The following is a 17,317-nucleotide window of genomic DNA, read 5'->3' on the forward strand; positions in this document are numbered from 1 at the left end:
GTTTTTTGATTGTAGGAATGACGATGGAAAACATGGGCGAGCTCCCGGCTGATCAACAAATCAACGGTGATTCGTCTAACGGAACTACCACTCAGAGCCAACCCTCGCCACAAGAACCGGATTACGTGAACACCCAAGACGAGCTCGAAACGAGCATCACTCGCTCTGAGGCCATACCGGTCAGTGTGAGCAGTATGATCGACTCGAGTGAGTTCCGCTCCCAAATGGGAGAAGTGACCTATCATACACTGAACGGAAGGATGAGCCCTAGTTACAGCCCAACAAACAACTACGCCACTCTGACTCCACTACAGCCACTTCCACCCATATCAACAGTTTCTGACAAATTCAACCATGTCACCGGTGCCAATGTCAGTGGCAGTTTTGCACTTATGTCGCAGAACAATGGAATTGGCAACATCATGGATATGTCTGCCTATGGACACAGGTACCATGATAAGCTCGGAATGGGGGTGAGTATGAACATGGGCCCCACCCTTGGGGCCACTGCTATGACTATGATGTCAAGTAACAACCTCAGCTACCAACAGAGCCTCGGCTCCTATGGTTACGCTCAGAATGGACTGGCATCCCCTAAGTCTGAGCCCAAAATGGCTTCACCGAACAGCTATGTTGACTCTTACGCTGCATCACCGATGCGAGTAGACCTCAACACAGGTCGCTTACACTCGCCAAACTCTATGATGGTTTCCATGAACGGAATTCACAGTGCCCCAACCCCGTCACCTCACAGCGAAAGTCCACAGCGCGACCGGCCAGGGACATCATTGGACTTACAAAAGCCGCAGCAACAGGAAATCGAGGAGATTAACACAAAGGAACTAGCCCAGAGAATCAGTAGCGAACTGAAACGCTACAGCATCCCTCAGGCTGTTTTCGCTCAGAGAGTTCTATGTAGAAGCCAGGGCACCCTCAGTGACCTTTTACGAAATCCCAAACCGTGGAGCAAACTTAAATCAGGACGGGAAACGTTTCGTCGTATGTGGAAGTGGTTGCAAGAGCCAGAGTTCCAAAGGATGTCCGCTCTTCGCCTTGCAGGTAAATTTCAATCGCAACACCTTTTAAACTCTTTATTTAGCTCATTGTATTGTAGCCTTTTTTTTGTTTTGTTTTAACTTCTTTTAAATTGCTTTTTATTATTTAATTGCTCAATATCACATCATTCACTGGCAAAATCAAACTTTTTTGTTATATATATAGATATTTAAATATTTGAAATTATTGTTGGCCATACATTTGTATGTAATAGCAAGTAGAAAATTGTAGATTATATTTTTTTTATTTCCAGTTAAATGCTTATTAACTGTATTGTTCAACATTATTGTTATGTCACAGATTTCTTGTTTTATCTTGAAAGAAAGTGTAAAAATAATAAGTGTCATTCAGTTGTTTTTTTTTACTTACACAGCATTCACATTTATTAGTATGCTCACATTTTTTAAAAATTATATATGTCACGGAGTAGTCATCCAGTCCACATTTCTTTTTAAATGTTGTTTTTGTTTTTAGAAACAAATGTCAAATCCATCTAGACCGATATAGATGTAGAATCTAGTTCCAATACTGAAAATGTGTAAATCCTTAATCAGAAAGCAAAACAAAATTGTTAACTGTGACTTCTTAGTGAAAAACATAATTTAATTTTAAGAAATGTGTACATCTTTTACACATTTTTCAATAGTGTTAAATCTAAACTCAAAAATACTTACTCAATAGTAAAACTATAAATATTTTGTTTGAAACCACACAATTTATTTCTTATTTTAAAAAATTTAGAAGAAAAGCCTTTTCTATGTTTACATTATTTTATTTTTATAGACTATTAATTTGCTTCTTAAAGATTTATAACAGTATACTTTAATATATATATATATCTTATATTAATCTTAAAAACAAAACAGTTATTAATAATTATGTAGAAAAAAAATCTTTCAGAAATAAATTCATTTATTCTAAATGTTCCCCCAATCTAGGGCATTGTAAAAGGGAAGACCTTTGTTTTGGTTTGTATATTTGACATGACATTGGACATTGATTTGTGACCCCCCCCCCCCCCCTCCTGACAAGATAAGCCACATTGATCTATCTGGTATATACATTGATTGTGGCCATGGCCTGTGGTGTGTTTTTTTTTTCCAATGTCAAGATCTATATCTGTAGCTATTGATTGGAATATTTGGTGAACTTGACTCATGGGTCAAATGGAATTACTGACTTGAGGATCTTTTAGTTGTTTTTGTTTTTTTTTTATATTATACATTTTAAATATTTATTTTTTTTTGCCTTTTGATAAATATTTTTCATTGCTAGGAGCTTGTAGCTAGTTTTCACAGTGTTTATGCCCAGATATTTTTAGTTTCTCTACACAATTGTTTATACATGTTATTTAATTTTCTGCATAGTGATATTACTCAATCTTACACACACACACACACAAATTAATCAGTTTGAATTGAAGGTTTTTACTCCCCTAGGCCTGTCCTTTTTAACATTTTCAGTTTTATTATTATGTGCTCGAATATGTAGGTATATATTAATTTACATTCCTATCAAGCACATGAGTTCAACAACGTTTAAATTAGAAATGTAAAAAAAAAATAATAATAATAGCACTATTTTGGACCAAGGATGCTGGTTCTAGTTTTTTTTTTAATCTTAAACACAAGTTTTCGTTGGGCAATGACCACTTTTTTATTTTCAGATACTGTTTTCCTCGTCATTGGTTTCGTTTATAAGTTCGTTTTCGCCCTCGGTAACTGTCTCGTTTAATAAACGTTCATTTTTAACTTTACTCCACGACACTCGCGGTCTTCATTAATAATAAATAGCTACTGGCTAGAGACCGCCGTTACTTCAGCCATTAACGAGGGGTTGGTCGAGTGCCACCATTATTAGTACACACTGCTGATACCGGGACTCCTTTGTCCCACCGCCTGAATAATTATCAGTATTAGTCTACATGTGTGTTACTCTGGTTAGGTGTGTGTGTGTGTGTTTTGTATCTTTCGGTTTGTTTGACTAGCAAAAGGCTGCTAAAGCCACATTGTGGCTGTGTCTTTTTTAAACAGTATAACTTGAGGTCAAGGCGTGTCGGTGCTAGCACCCAAACACAAAGTACAGTAATGTGAGTGACACCAGATTACCTTTCCCAGTTGTGCGCTGTGTCTTCCCGCCTTCCTTTATCGCCGATGGCACGCGCATAAGTTTCTGTTCTTTGTTTCTCAGGTGGTAATGAAACAATGAGTACTATGGTTTGGACAGGTGAATAAAAAAGAAAATGTTGTCTTTTTTTTATAAGGATGTCTGAATGTCATTCTGAAATTAGTTAAAAGGGGTGGGGGTTAACTCTTTCTCTCCGTAATTATTTACCACATTCTGGTGGAATCAACGTTGGTATCGTTAGTTAGGAGAGAAAGAGTTAATACGGTGTTATTGCTCGTGTCGTACGTTTTGTTTTTTTTATCTCCTGAATATTTTATGAAGTCTCCGATCTTAGATTGGTGTGTGCGTGGTTTAAATATTTAGTAATCAGGCTAAATTTCACCTGGTAATGAATGAATATTGTGTTTGTTTGCTATATACATACTTCATTGTTTATCACTGCTAACTGAAAAAAAAAGGGGGGGGGAGTAGTAATTTTCAGTGACATTCAAAGACAAGCAGTGGTGGTGGGATAACGTACTTCACCTATCAAACTTTCTGGACTTTTGTTGACCATTTTACTCAGTTATCTAGAGGAGGGGGGAGAGTTGGCATTAAACGCAATAATTTATCGTTAGATCGATAGGAAGCAGGGATATGTCTTCAACTTTTTAAACTTTGCATCTCCTAGTTAAACCATAGAGATGTTACAGAAATTATCTGCATCTTCTAAATGTGTTATGTCATTAGATTTGGCTGGTCAACTGAGTATCAATTGACGCATCGCTGCATTGTGTTTTTGCGAGATCAGTTTTTGCACGTACGACTGAAATAGTAAGCAGTTGTGTTTATAGCTTATTTACACTCTTTTGTATATCAACTCTGTTAATTTTTTAGTTGAATGTCACCGAAATAGCCTACACTCCGTCTAATGAACGAATACTGATTTTTATAATGATTATACTTGTGTTATAGACAGGGCAATAATAGTTCGACCCCAGCACTTCACGGAGTGAATATCCTTTATAAAAATGCTAACAAGATCTTTTTTTTTTCGGCGGGTAGGGGGCGCAACTTAGTCGCTGATTACCTAGTGGCACAAGAGGGCATTTGGCAGCAGCTGGTTACCGAAGGGGCACAGCTGAAGAACTGGCACAAAGACCGCAGCACATACCGCTGAGCCCTAATGAAAAGTTAAAGAAGGGGCGCAGATGACAAGAAAAAAAAAATTCGGCCGACAGACATACTATTTTATTAGCGTCAAATCAGACAGACATCTTTCTTGTATTTTTTTTTCTAGTAGTGATCAACAGTGCCTAAGAAGTGTTATCGTATAGAACTGTGCCTAATTTACACAACAAAGTGCTATTGTATTCTTTTCTTTATTTTATTTCTGTGTGATTAGAAAGGCTCAAGTTTATACCAAAACTTTTCTGTACCTATAATGCTACTTAAGTAATATTGTAATAACCCCAACCTTTTTTTTTTTTATCAAGCTTTCAAAGTCCTTTAATTCGGGCATTACCTTGCTCCATCCATTCGTCATAAATAAGTTTTCTACCTAAAAAGGGAGAAAAAAAACGTATGAGAAAAAAAGTCGTGCGACGGGCGCGTGCCTTTGGCCGTTGTGAGCATTATCTGATGAATGCATGAGTGGAGGCGCGCGCGTGTGTTGAGTGGGGGGATGAGGAGGAAATGGTGTGCTATGGCCTTTTGTACACGCCAGTGCTGCCGAGTGGAAAATGCACAGACAACCCCCCTCCCCAACCCAAGGTATGACTTTTTTTTTTATTCCTCTCTTCTATCGCGTCTTTACAAAGACGAACTGATTTGTGTGGGAGACACATTGTTCAATCGTTTTTTTGAAAAACAAAATCTCTCTGTTATTAAGATTTATATTCTACAGTGTAATTGTAAGAACTTCAGTATCTATTAAGTCTAATTCTCTCTTTTTCTCTCTCTCTTTCTCTCTCTCTGATAGCAGAAAAGATAGAAACACTATTTCTTGAATCAGCGAGTTATAAATTGTTTTCATCCAGATCTATAAAAGAATGTTCTGGGTTGGACACGTAACATTACACACACACACACACACAAACAAAGTTGCTTACACAGAGCACGTCAATGCCCCAACTTCTGTACCCAGATCATTACATTCTTTAAAAATACGTTGTCTTGTAAGATCATTTTGACACATCTGTTCAAATCGACGCTGTAAAAGCTCACTTGCATAGACACATTGTTTTTGAAAGATCAGTATACAAATTACTTTATAATATATACTTTATACTCGTTGGAATTCTAGTGCCTGGGATTTAAATTAAATATTTCAGAATGCTCTCATATTTTTAGGTCTGTTCAGCTGGTCAGTCGTCATTTGTCCGTGGAAAGTTACAGCGATTTTGCGTACTGAACTGCTTTTTTTAACCCTCGGCTTAAGCTCGAAGCCAACAGAGACCAAAAGGAAAAAAAACGAGGTGTCACACTTTGTTTCACATTCGTGTCACTTATTCTTTATTGAACTGGCACCCGTTGTGTCACGTCCGCTTACGGATCTTCTCAACCGTTAGTTTCTAGCACTTTGTGTGTTAGCCTCTCTCCTGGCTGTAAGTGTGTTCGAGGTCTGCGTGTACTTATGTACGAAACAACGAAATCTTCTCTGATCCATTTCTCGCTTCACGGAGCGTTTGTTAGGGCCGGATTCTAGAGTGACAGCGAGCAATTAGACCACAAACAAATTGGACTGAACACGTTTTTATTTACGTTCTCCCCCACCCCACCCCCACCCCAAAAAAAACCTTTTCTTTTATAAGCTTGTTATCGCCTTCTTGGCGTTTCTCTTGGCAGAACCGTTTCGGATTGAGGATTCTTGAAAATTTGGGCTTTTATGGAACTTATTTGACTCTATGGCAGACTAAGCCTTAAGTAGTTTTTTTACTAACCCCCCCCCCTTTTTTTTTTATTTCTCCCCGCTTAGGTCGAGTAGAATAGCGTCGAAATGGACTTTCATAATTAGGGCGGTCGACACAGAGATAATTTTTATTTAAATAGCAGGCTAATCCTTTAGACCGCATGCCTGTTAATATTGATTTTTGTTAATACAATCCGTTATCTTCATTAGAATCATTTTGGAGGGCGTTTGCAGCTCCGCTAGGGGACACGCGTCGCTTAATACCACACCCTGGTCGTTGTCTCTTTAATGTAAGTACTGTTGTGGAACCGCTCTTTAAGATTGTCGTGCTGTTGATATGTAACAAAACTTCTAAATAGGATGCACCTTACGCCGATTGAGCTCTTGTGGGCTATTTTTGTCCCTCTGCTTACCCTCGGTTAGGTTGTGCTTACTGGCGTGGAAACGTTTCTTGTCTCTTAACAATCTGTGCAACATGAATGTTCTTGTTGTTTGTCTCTATGTGATCCAGCTATCAAAGATATACAGCTAAGTAATATATGGGCCGCACGATACCAACATGCCTTTCTCGTTGACTCAAGTGTTCGAGAATTATTTTTTATGAGCCTAATTCTTTATTGACATAAGCTGGAGCCTTTGGCTCGACACAGGTCTCTGTCGCCCAGGGACCAATTGTCTTTGTGAGGTTAGAGCTGTTATGATAATAAAGTTAATTGTCTGACCACTTTTCGTGAAGACTTAGTAGACGATTTATAATTAAGCGTAAAATATATGTCAGTGTTCACACCAAGCAGGGCACATTTAACGGATGCTGGCCAGTAAATAATATTTGCCTTGGTCTTTCTCAATTACTATGTTAGAACTTGAATTCCTAACTCTGCTTGTTATACTGAATTAGATCTATTTCGGATTCTCAAGTTCTTCTTTGTTTAGTTCATGTACGTTTTGTACACCCCCACTTTATCAATTTTTTTCCCACACCACAGCGGACATTGGTGACACTGGTTGAGATCACAAGAAAACGGGTTGTCGAAGGTGTGTCTGTGTGTATGTATATGGCTTTTTAGGATTACTTTTGACTTATAATAATAGGGGAAGGTGAGTTTATGACACACGGGCTCGTACAAATATATGGAAACAGGTAAATGGTTAACTTGCAGCATTAGTTCCTCAATATCACATTAAACGGGGCACTAGGTGCCAGCATACATGCCTTAGAATCTGCCATGTGGCCGCTTGATTAAATCGTCACATCGGGGCCGTCGCTTTGACATTGAATGCAAAACTTTACGCGCTCTACGAAAGCCACATCTTTATATTTAGACAACGTGGAGACTCATTGACCTATATCTGCTCGGACGAAATTACGCAACTTTGTTGTTTTGTCCAGGTGAAGCACGCGCTGACATTTTGTTCCCAGACAAGGACAGCTAATATTGCTAATGGGGCTGAGCATTATCTGGCCACGTCATCGTTTTGTCTCACGTGCACACACCACTTGTGTCATTTTCGCTCTCGACAAAGTTCCTTTGTAATTTTTTTTTATAGTTTTTTTTTTTAATTTCTTGCATTGTTCTCGTGATATTCTCTACTATTTGATGAATACTTTAAGAGGTTAGTGAGGTTAACCTTTGAACTCCGTTGTAGACAGTGGAAAGTGGAAGAGAGTCACGTAAAGGGGGGGGGGCGAGTTGGCTGAAGCGTCAACGCATCTTTCTATTATACAGTTTTAATATTTAAGTCATGTCTTATACACAAGAACGGTAACTCGTGTCCGAGGATTCCACCTCGCGTGGCGCCTCGTTGGGAACGTTTGATAGTGCAAGCAGATAGGCTAACAACAGGTAGTGAAACCTCTTCAGGTTGCCTCGGAGATTTTTCCCATCTGAAGTGGAATGTAAGAGACCTGATGACCATGTCCAGAAAAAAAAACAACTAGCAGACCGTTCCACAGGGAGCAGTCATAAATAAAGCACTAGAGTGGCGGAAGAAATCCCATGTAGCTGACGCTTATAGCTGGACGGTACCGGAAGCCTGTGCACTAAGTCTATGGAATAACCCAATGTAAAAATAGTCGCTGCCATGGCGTAACTTTTTAGAACGGAATAATGAATAGGTATAGACGTTCCGATTCCATAATGGACATTTTTCAAGGTATTTCCTGGTTCTCACCATAAGTCAAATCTTCCATAACGTTCTGGTTCCATTATTGTGTTAGGACGGCCAGCACCATTTCAGTTGCTTCAAAAAAAAAATTTAAGCACGGTCTGAAGTCAGGCACAGAATTCATTTTCGTTTCGCTGGTATTAAATATATTTCCAGGGCCGGCCTTAACAAGTGCGGGGCTCACTGCGGCCGCATTGGTTGCAGTGGCCCAAGGCCGGCCCTGTCTATACCGGAACTTGTATACCCATTAGAGGATTGTCTTTACCCTCTCTTGGGGGCTGTTGGTCCAGCAGATTAGTTGGGCGCTGATGATATGTAAAACGTGTGCCACGTGAAGATGAAGGTCAAACTTTGTTTGTTATGGTCGTGTTTTTTTTTTTTTAAATATGTGTTTTGATTTTTTTCCCCAATAGCCAGCAACACTGGCTCCCCTCGTACTCCAACCGCCCCCCTCCCCTCCCTCTTGCGCTCATCTTCGACCCATTGTCTGCTGGCCTGACCGCCATTGTCTCCCGTTATCGAGTTGTGTGGGAAATCGGATGGTGGGGGGGCGCTCCAATCCAGCGCCATCACCGTAATTGTTATCGATGTCCGGATCCATGTAAATTGCCTCCCTTTTGTCATATCGTGTTTTTTTTTTTTTTTTTTCGTCTGCTTCTCTTCTCTCCTTCTCTTCTCTCCTTACCATGTTTTGAACGTGTCACACTTTTGTTAAATACGTAGACAAATAATGCTTACTCTTTTCTATAATGTCTCTCTTCTCTTCTGGTCATCCTTCTAGCTGGCTGTCCCTCTCTACACTAATCCTTAAGTTGTGTGTGTGTTAGTACTGACCAACATATGTTTCTATTATATCGTTTGTTTACTGTATCTATTTTTTTTTCCAGCACTATTGATAGTAAAAGGGTAGAACTACCCATTTGTTCTCTCTCGCCAGACTTCGGTAAACACGTTTTCTTTCTTGCATTTTGGTCGAATGCTCTCGTCAGTATTCCGACTCTCAGGCATGCGCTCGGGTAGAGACCAACGCACTCCATTATCAACGGAACAAGCGGAGCGTTCGCTACCTGGCAGACCTTTGGTCACTACTAACTTTTTAGAGTATACTCATTCTAATTGCATGGTGCATCCTTGTTTAAATTCAAGCATTTTTTTTATCATATTGACATAAGTTTTAAATATAACAGTTCTGACTTCTTTTATTTGAGATTGGAAAATATCTGCATGAGTATTTTGAAAAAAATGTGTAAAGACCTTATTAAACTCAGAAAAAAAAAACAGCAACGCCAACTTTAATGTTGCTCATATTTAAAAGCAAGATTAAGATTTTTAAACATTCTACTTAATTCGCTTTTATTGCAAGTTTGAAGCACATTTTGATGAATTCGCCCTCATCCTCGGGCTCATTTAATTGCTTGAAAGGCTTGTTGATGACATGCACTAAATATATATATCTCTATATATAAAAGAGTTTAGATGCTTCTTTGTCATACTTTATTATTATTATTATTATTAGTTTTTTAATAGTCTTGTATCTGATTCTAGATGAAACAATACTAACACCTTAGCTGCACCAAAAACTATTCGCTTTATTTTGATACACTAATATTTACATCATTTTAAAATGTTTTTTTTTTATTGGTAAATTGTACATTAGAAAAAAAATCGTATTTAGTACATTGTTTTAAAACCTTTCATGCTATATTTATGACAGAATCACTTGTATAACGCAGCCTTCATGTTTACATAGATGATCTCTGGGCTAGTACATTTTGTGACTGTAGTAGTTCCTAAGCCCTCGACACTTGGGCTCAATCAGTTCTTTAAAAGACGGATGACGGCATGCTTAATGACTTACTCGCGGGCATCTGGGCTAGCACACTAACAGCATGACGGAAAGGGAACATTAACTGCATTGTACACATGACATCGTTAATAATACAAGTCATAATACAACACACACATACTCGCATGAGGAATACAATGTGCCCGTACTTACTCATGCATGAGGGAAGCTGCTGAACAAGTTTCCACACGGATCACATATACATTAATTTTATAGGATTCTTTTTTAGTTTTTAATTATTTAACTTATTTTAAGTGTACTTACTTAGTTGAAGGTTAACATATATCTTGTTAGATGCTTTCAACGTAAACATTTTAATTTTTTAAATTTCAAGCTTATTATTATTTATATTTTTTTTACAAATATATTTAAATGTAGTGTTTATCTCATGTTTAGAAATGTGATTATATGCGTCACTTTTATTAATGAATTAAAAAAAATTGACTTTTATTTGAAAGAAATGAAAGGGAAATAGAGCTTCAAATAATCAGTTAATCTTTTGATCAAGGGGGGAAAAAACAGGAACTACACACTGTAGTAACCAAGTAATTACTTTTTCTAAACATTTAGCAATGTATTGCAACATGTTTTGATTCTAAATATTCTAAAAATAAATGCACATGCCCTAAGTTTCATCATGATTGATTATACTCTTAGGGTCTCTAAGGCAGGCCCTCACCTTGGAATTATCACTTATTTTATCCTTTTCTGTTCAAAGGGGCAATTACCGGAGTAACAAGGGCCAACAACGTCTACACCTCCTCGCCTATTGCTGGTAAGAAGAAATATTCAGACTCGCATGAACCTATTTAACATTCATATTTATAACAATTATATGTGTATTAGTTGCTTCATATTAAGTCTCGAAAACCGAACCCTTATTATTATTATTATCATTATCATCTTTCTTTTTCTTATTTTATAATATTCAGTTGTCCTAATTACCCTGTAGAAGAACTAGTAACATGACACAATGGTTAATAGGTGTGCGGCATAGATTGATCATTTGAACTCATTCTAGTTTACACATTAACCCTTAAAGTGCTGAGCTGCTTGACAGTGAGTGCATACAAAATGGAATTAAAATTCTGATGTTAAGAGGCTAAACTGACTCACTCGTTTTAAGGGTTAAAAAACGCCTTCTATTTGTTTGACGTATTCAAACCAAGTAACGTATCGGTACCTCAGAATGAAACTAAACACAAAGTTATTCTTATTTTGAAACCTCGACTGCTCCTCGACTGGTGTCCTCTTAGATGTCATCATGCTGCCTTCATTTCTCCAATAATATGTCGTCCGAGCACTTTGACGAGGGCTACTAAGTTCATGTCCGAGTAGTTTGTTTCCTTATCTATTTATTTACAAACATTGGATAAAGCATTGTGAGCGTGGGTGACGTCATCTTTTGAGAGCCTAGAATAGAGTTTTTTTTATTACTATTTATGTCTAAGACCAGGGCCGGTCCTAGCAATCGCGGGGCCCTATGCTAAACGGATTTCGCGGGGCCCAGTTTGGGTAGAAATAAGCATAAGGTCAAGATTAAGATTTCTTATTAGAAAATACATTCGTTTTTTACAATGCCATTTTTTAATCACGCGTAAAATTAGTACCCCAAAATAAAAAAAAAAAACTTTTGTCTATTTTTCAAGAGATTTTTTTTTATGAGTTTTCAGGAGATTTCAAAGGACTTATTGTTATATTGTGCAATTGCGGGAGATTTCCAGGAAACACTAGAAAATCAGGAAGCCGCGGAAAACCTGTTATATATTAGTTTTAATGTTTTCATTTAATAAGTTACACCTAGACTTAGCGCGGGGCCTATGAAAGTGCGGGGCCCACTGCGACCGCATAGGTTGCAGAGGCCTAAGTCCGGCCCTGTCTAAGACTTTAGTGATAAAATAACAGATGAAGGGCCTTATTTGACACACCCTCACATTCAAGAAGTTATTTTGAAGTGAGAAGGGAGGTGATAATTAAACACATAGATAATAACTAGTGTTGGTATTTAACAATGAACACAGGAAGTGAGCCTTGTGGGATAGATAAGTAGGGGAGGAAGTCTCTATTATACACAAGTATTCAGTGTACTCGTAACTTAATCTACATTCTTTTTTTACACGTTTAAATCTAAGTGCAACGAGCGTAGAGCTGTTGTATATGTAAGGATTCCATATATTTTGTGTAAATCACTGTATTTTGTTTTTATTGTTCTAGATACCCTGTTTTTTAAATAGTCTTTATAAATGTAATCCGGGACAGTCATCTAATGCGTTTGTCTTCTCCGGGACAGTCAGCTAATACGTTTTCAGTTGAACGTAATGTACGTGTAATCAAATGAACGGAGAAATAGATGCTACAGTGTTAGTGCATCGTGACGTTGTTCTGTGTGAGTCAGTTCAGTGCGTGTGTGTGTTGTTTTTTTTTTTTTTTTGCTTCTTCTCCCCGTTCCAAAACCACTTGGCGGGAAAAAATCGATAAGTCCGTAGCGGTAGTACGTCTTCTGTTCTCGTATTTAGATGTGCCTCTGTTTTTAGAGAAGTGGGGGGAGGGAAAGAGGAGATTAAGACCCTGATTGGAGTGGGAGGGAAATTTACCTAACAGATTATTATCTAAGAATAAACAAACCGCTTTTTTTTTTCATTATGAAGCTTTTCCTTTGCTTATTGTTTTGTTGTCATTATTTATCATTTGCATTGTTTTCGCTTCCCTGCGTGCTAAGTGGCAATTACCGGTAAAAATTGCGTAAATGTGCGTAATTTGCGCATGGCGCAGCAAAGAAGTGGACGAAATGGTTCGGATGAATTCTGTAATTCTGATGCTCGAGGTTTTGGAAATTGTCCGTGGTCATTGTCAAGCAGCGGTGTAGACAAGGCTCATTTAGAATTGTAGAAACAGTACACCCCGAGAGAGAGAGGACAGAAAGAGGGCTGTAGAAAACGAAGCTCCACTTAAATAAGATTGTTATTGCTAGGACACGTCCCAAAACAACACGGCATTCATTAATAGGACTTTGTTTCTTTCGCTTTTGTGTGTGTGTGTGTGTGCGTCTGTGTGTTTTCCCTGGAGACCCTTACTCCTAGCAGCGAAGCTTAGTCTCCTCTTCCTCTCCCTCCCCAGTCTCCACCTTACCATCTCCAGCTTTGCTCACACACACCCACAGCCTCCCCCTCTTTTCCGCGCATTTGGATGAAACAAACTCATTTCCACTATACAAGTGTCCTCGCTGCTGGTCTCGAGGGTTGGTGCATTCTCTCATTCCATGGGACTGCGAGAGGGGAGCGCTAGAAGTTTTTTTTTTTTTGTGTGCCAGATAAGGCACGCGCTCAGTTCGCCTAGGTCCGGACAGTAGTCGTCTAAGCTTGCCAGTGAGTACTCCCATGGCTGTGAGTTAGTTTTATTGGAGACAATGGCACCTTTTCTTCTTACCTCCCCCCCCCCCCCAACCTTTTGTGTATAAATTCGTGCGCTCTATGTCGCGCCAACTACAGCATCTAAATAAATTACAATGTGCAATTTCTAACGCCTACTTCTGTTTGTCGTTCACCGTAGGCCACAGAAACATATGACCTTTACATCATCTGCCCTATAGACCACAAGGTCTGAAAGGGGAAACTTTACTTTTATTTCTGTTTTCAAGTGTGTACACAACTCGACATGATCTTGAGAGAGTGTGTGAGACTTTTATGTCTTTGTAATTATCTTTGTTTAATTTATATTTACGAGATATTTTTATATTTTCAGCATGTGTGTGTTAATTTGTTTGGGTTGTTTTTTAATGGGGTTTTTTTTTCGTCTTAACGTTTGGGCACCGGTCGAACTTTTATTTTAGGTGCTTTGATGAAGTACATTTTGGCATTATCTTTGTGTCTCATTTAGTCCGCTTTCATTCCTTCTACACACCTTTATCACCCCCCTCCAATTTTTTTTTTCATATTTTCTGTTGTTTTATTTTTTTTTATTTTATTCCTTTACTAAAGATTTAAAAATTAAAAAACTCAAACCCAACATTGTCATTCACTATACTTCCGTTTCATTTCTTTCCCGCCCTATTCCCTGGCGTCTGCGCTATCTTGAATACTAGTAGCTCAACTCCCCCTCCCCCTTTTTTTTTACCCGTCCTATTCTGTTTTTCCTTGAGTACGCGTGTAGTCGGTCACAATAGTCCCCTTGTATCGCCTTTATGCGCCATTGTCATGTTAATAGTAGTCACCAGTTTCAACTTTATTTTTTTCTTGCGTTTGTTTTTTTCTGTATGATGATGTGCCTTATACACACACACACACACACACATAGAAATCATCTCTTTCTACGTTCACTGTCGTGTTCTTGCAAGCCCGCCTGCTTCCCTCTCTTGTCACTTCTGCCATTAGTAATGTAGGATGTTGATTGAAGATACATAGAGCTAAGTTGATTTCGCTCACCTACGTAAATACATCAGCCCTCGTTTTGCTCTCGGCCAGTCATCGTGCTTGGCTCGTGACATTTCCCTCCATCTTACAAGAGACAACACGTTAGCCTTGGCATTCTCTGATTTGTACTTTTTTTTTTCTTATCAAGATGAACATATGTATTTTATGCGACCTTAGTCGTCCTATTATTTTGATAAATAACTCGATTGCACCGTTTCATTATGGTGAATCAAACACATGCGCTTCTAACAAGAAACCTCGTAACGTGTTTTATATATGTGTATTACGTATTCCCATATTGTATGACGGTAGATAGCCATTCACTTAGAAATTTCGCGGTTGTGCCATTCGTTTAACTCTAGAACTGCTGACCTGTTGTGCTCTCTCTCCCTAAACCGATTCCGTTGGTAATCTTCAAACAACCGGCATGTAGGCAACTTTTGCAAATCTAGAAAGACATAGCAACGAACACTAAGACAGATGCGTGGGGGGGGGGGGGGAGGGGAGAAATTTTGAAAATCCCCCCTGGCCCCCATTTGATGGCTGGCCTTAAAAGAGTGTTGTTGTTTTTTACATGAAATGTTAAACATTACGCAAAATGCAGGGACCCCAAAGAGGTCAAGCCCTCCAGGCCCGCAAATGATGGCGAATTCCTAGCTACGCCACTGCACTAAGACAATAGTTATATAACTTTATCTTTTGCAGGCGCCCTGACCATCCCACGCAAACACCAAATGTTTTAAATCTTGAACGTATAATAATCACTTCCGCTCCCCCCCCCCCTTTTCTCAAATGCCTCACGGATTTCCTTGGTATTGTGTCCCTCCCGCGGCTTGACTTATTATCTATCCCAGCTCAAATTGTTATTTCCTATCCAAATACAATGTTAACTTGGGTCTTCATCATTATTTCAACGTATTTTAAACCAGCGTCCAAATTGTATGTCTTGCACTACACCCAGGTCCATAGATTTTTTTGTATTCAATATGTTAAAGAGTGAACAAGATTATTTTATTTTTTTATTTCTAGGTAAACTCAGAATTCTTAACGTGGTAAATACTTGCCAGCTGATAACTCACTAAGTGTATCGATTTTTCCATTTCCATAGAGCCGGCTCCTTCAGAATTCTCATCTTTTTAATGTATTGCCAATTAATCTCCGGGAAGATCACTGCGGCACCAGAAAAAGACGGTACGGCCGGACTCCAAAGCTGCAGCCCTCCTTCTAAACCTCGTGATTTGAGGCTGGTGCCGTAGGAGGGACTCTTTATCATTTCCACTATTTTTTTTTTAAAGGAAGGTTTTTTCTAAGAGAGAGGGGCTTCGATGGCAGAGTGATATTAAAAGGGGGGCTTGTATCGTACAGGTCTTGCCCCCAAACCGAGTACCGACCCTGGTCTCATCAATCGGCAAGATGGCATGGGGGATAACTCGGTGAATCCAAAGGAAAAATCCTTGGGCATTAGAAAGAATTTGTGCGAAATGGACATTCACTGTAGTTTAACCAAGAACAGTGTGTTAGGAGGAAAGGGAAGGAGGGGTAGAAGTTAAGCTTTGAGCCACACTTAACTTGCAAAGAAAATTTTTTTTTGGGACCAGTGGGGCCTAGAAATGGGTGGGGGGGAACGAAAAAAGTAAAACGGTAGGGCTTTTTAACAGAGAGAAGCGCCAAATGAGTAGACTATTTTCTGTCTTGATCTATCTCGCTCGTTCTTTCTTTCACTCTCTTTCTTTCTAGTTTTCTCTTTCCGTTGACCCTCTTTCTTTTTTCCATAAGCCAGACAGACCTTAACTTTTCTACCACTGAAACTTACCAGTTTTTGCCTGTAGTCAATGAAACATCTTAAAACGACAACATTGGCGAGGGCTTTCTGTGAACATCGCTTGACAATATCTTAGGCCATTCATTTACCTAGTAATGGCTATTGTAACACATTATTGTTAAGTTCGAATACGTCTTTATATAAACGATATGTTTATTACATTTATAAGATTTTCAGATTGTCGTTTCTTCTTATCTTATATAATACAGACGTTACTTCAAAAAAGAAGATGATTACGTCCTACGCGTCATGCATTTAGTCATGCATATTAACCAATGACTTAAATTCTGCCAATCTTGGGAATATTGCTGTGCGGTTGTTTTTACCGCTATAATATTTATTCTATATTTTAAAAAATTAATTATTTGAGACTGGTCGTGAATAAATGTAATTTAGAAAATAGGTACACAAACCATTTTGAGACTACGAAAATTTGTAATTATTTTAAACAATCAAGCGAACAATGTTTCCAATATAGATGCTTGTAAATTGAATGAACTTGTAAACTCTAAACCTAATAGCTTATTGTATGATTTTCGCTTTCAAATAAAGTATGGAGTCAAATAGCAACATTCATACATGCCCTTCTTTCGTCAACGTGATTCTGTACTAGAGGCTTTTATCAGTTTCTGTAAATCAGTGATAGCATGACCAGGGTTGAACATTATAATCAACAGACATTGGATTGTTGCTCTTGTACAAGAACTTGTTGGATGTTTGGCTTGTGTTAGAATAAATGTTTCTCTAGTGTAAATTCTCAGTTGCCTTTTTTTTTTATTTTGAAGCTATAGTAAAAAGATGCTCGCCTTCATTCTCTCCCTTTCCCCATCACTTAAAAATATATTAAGTTGTTCTTCCACCATCACTTCTACTATCTCCCATTTTAACACACACACGCTCTTATAATTTCTCGTCTCCTTTAATCTTATATGTAGACACTGACATATTTTGTTTCCATTTTGAATATATATATTTAAATTGTGATTCTGTATTTCGTTCAA

General features: G+C 38.4%; 1 protein-coding gene across 4 annotated transcripts in view; it reads left to right on the forward strand.

Annotated features, from left to right (window-relative positions):
- The window catches only part of LOC106074576 (one cut domain family member 2-like), a 46,467-nt gene that overhangs the window by 1,714 nt on the left and 27,436 nt on the right, over positions 1-17,317 (forward strand). For 3 of the 4 annotated variants that reach the window (XM_013235368.2, XM_056043306.1, XM_056043309.1), the window contains exons 2-3: positions 16-1,059; positions 10,804-10,860. In XM_013235368.2, coding sequence (XP_013090822.2) covers positions 18-1,059; positions 10,804-10,860 — 1,099 coding nt within the window. In that variant the 5' untranslated portion in view covers positions 16-17. The remainder of the gene's footprint in view (positions 1-15; positions 1,060-10,803; positions 10,861-17,317) is intronic. The other variant, XM_056043308.1, reaches the window with a different exon arrangement.

This window comes from Biomphalaria glabrata, chromosome 10 (assembly GCF_947242115.1).
Source record: "Biomphalaria glabrata chromosome 10, xgBioGlab47.1, whole genome shotgun sequence".
NCBI lineage: Eukaryota > Metazoa > Mollusca > Gastropoda > Planorbidae > Biomphalaria > Biomphalaria glabrata.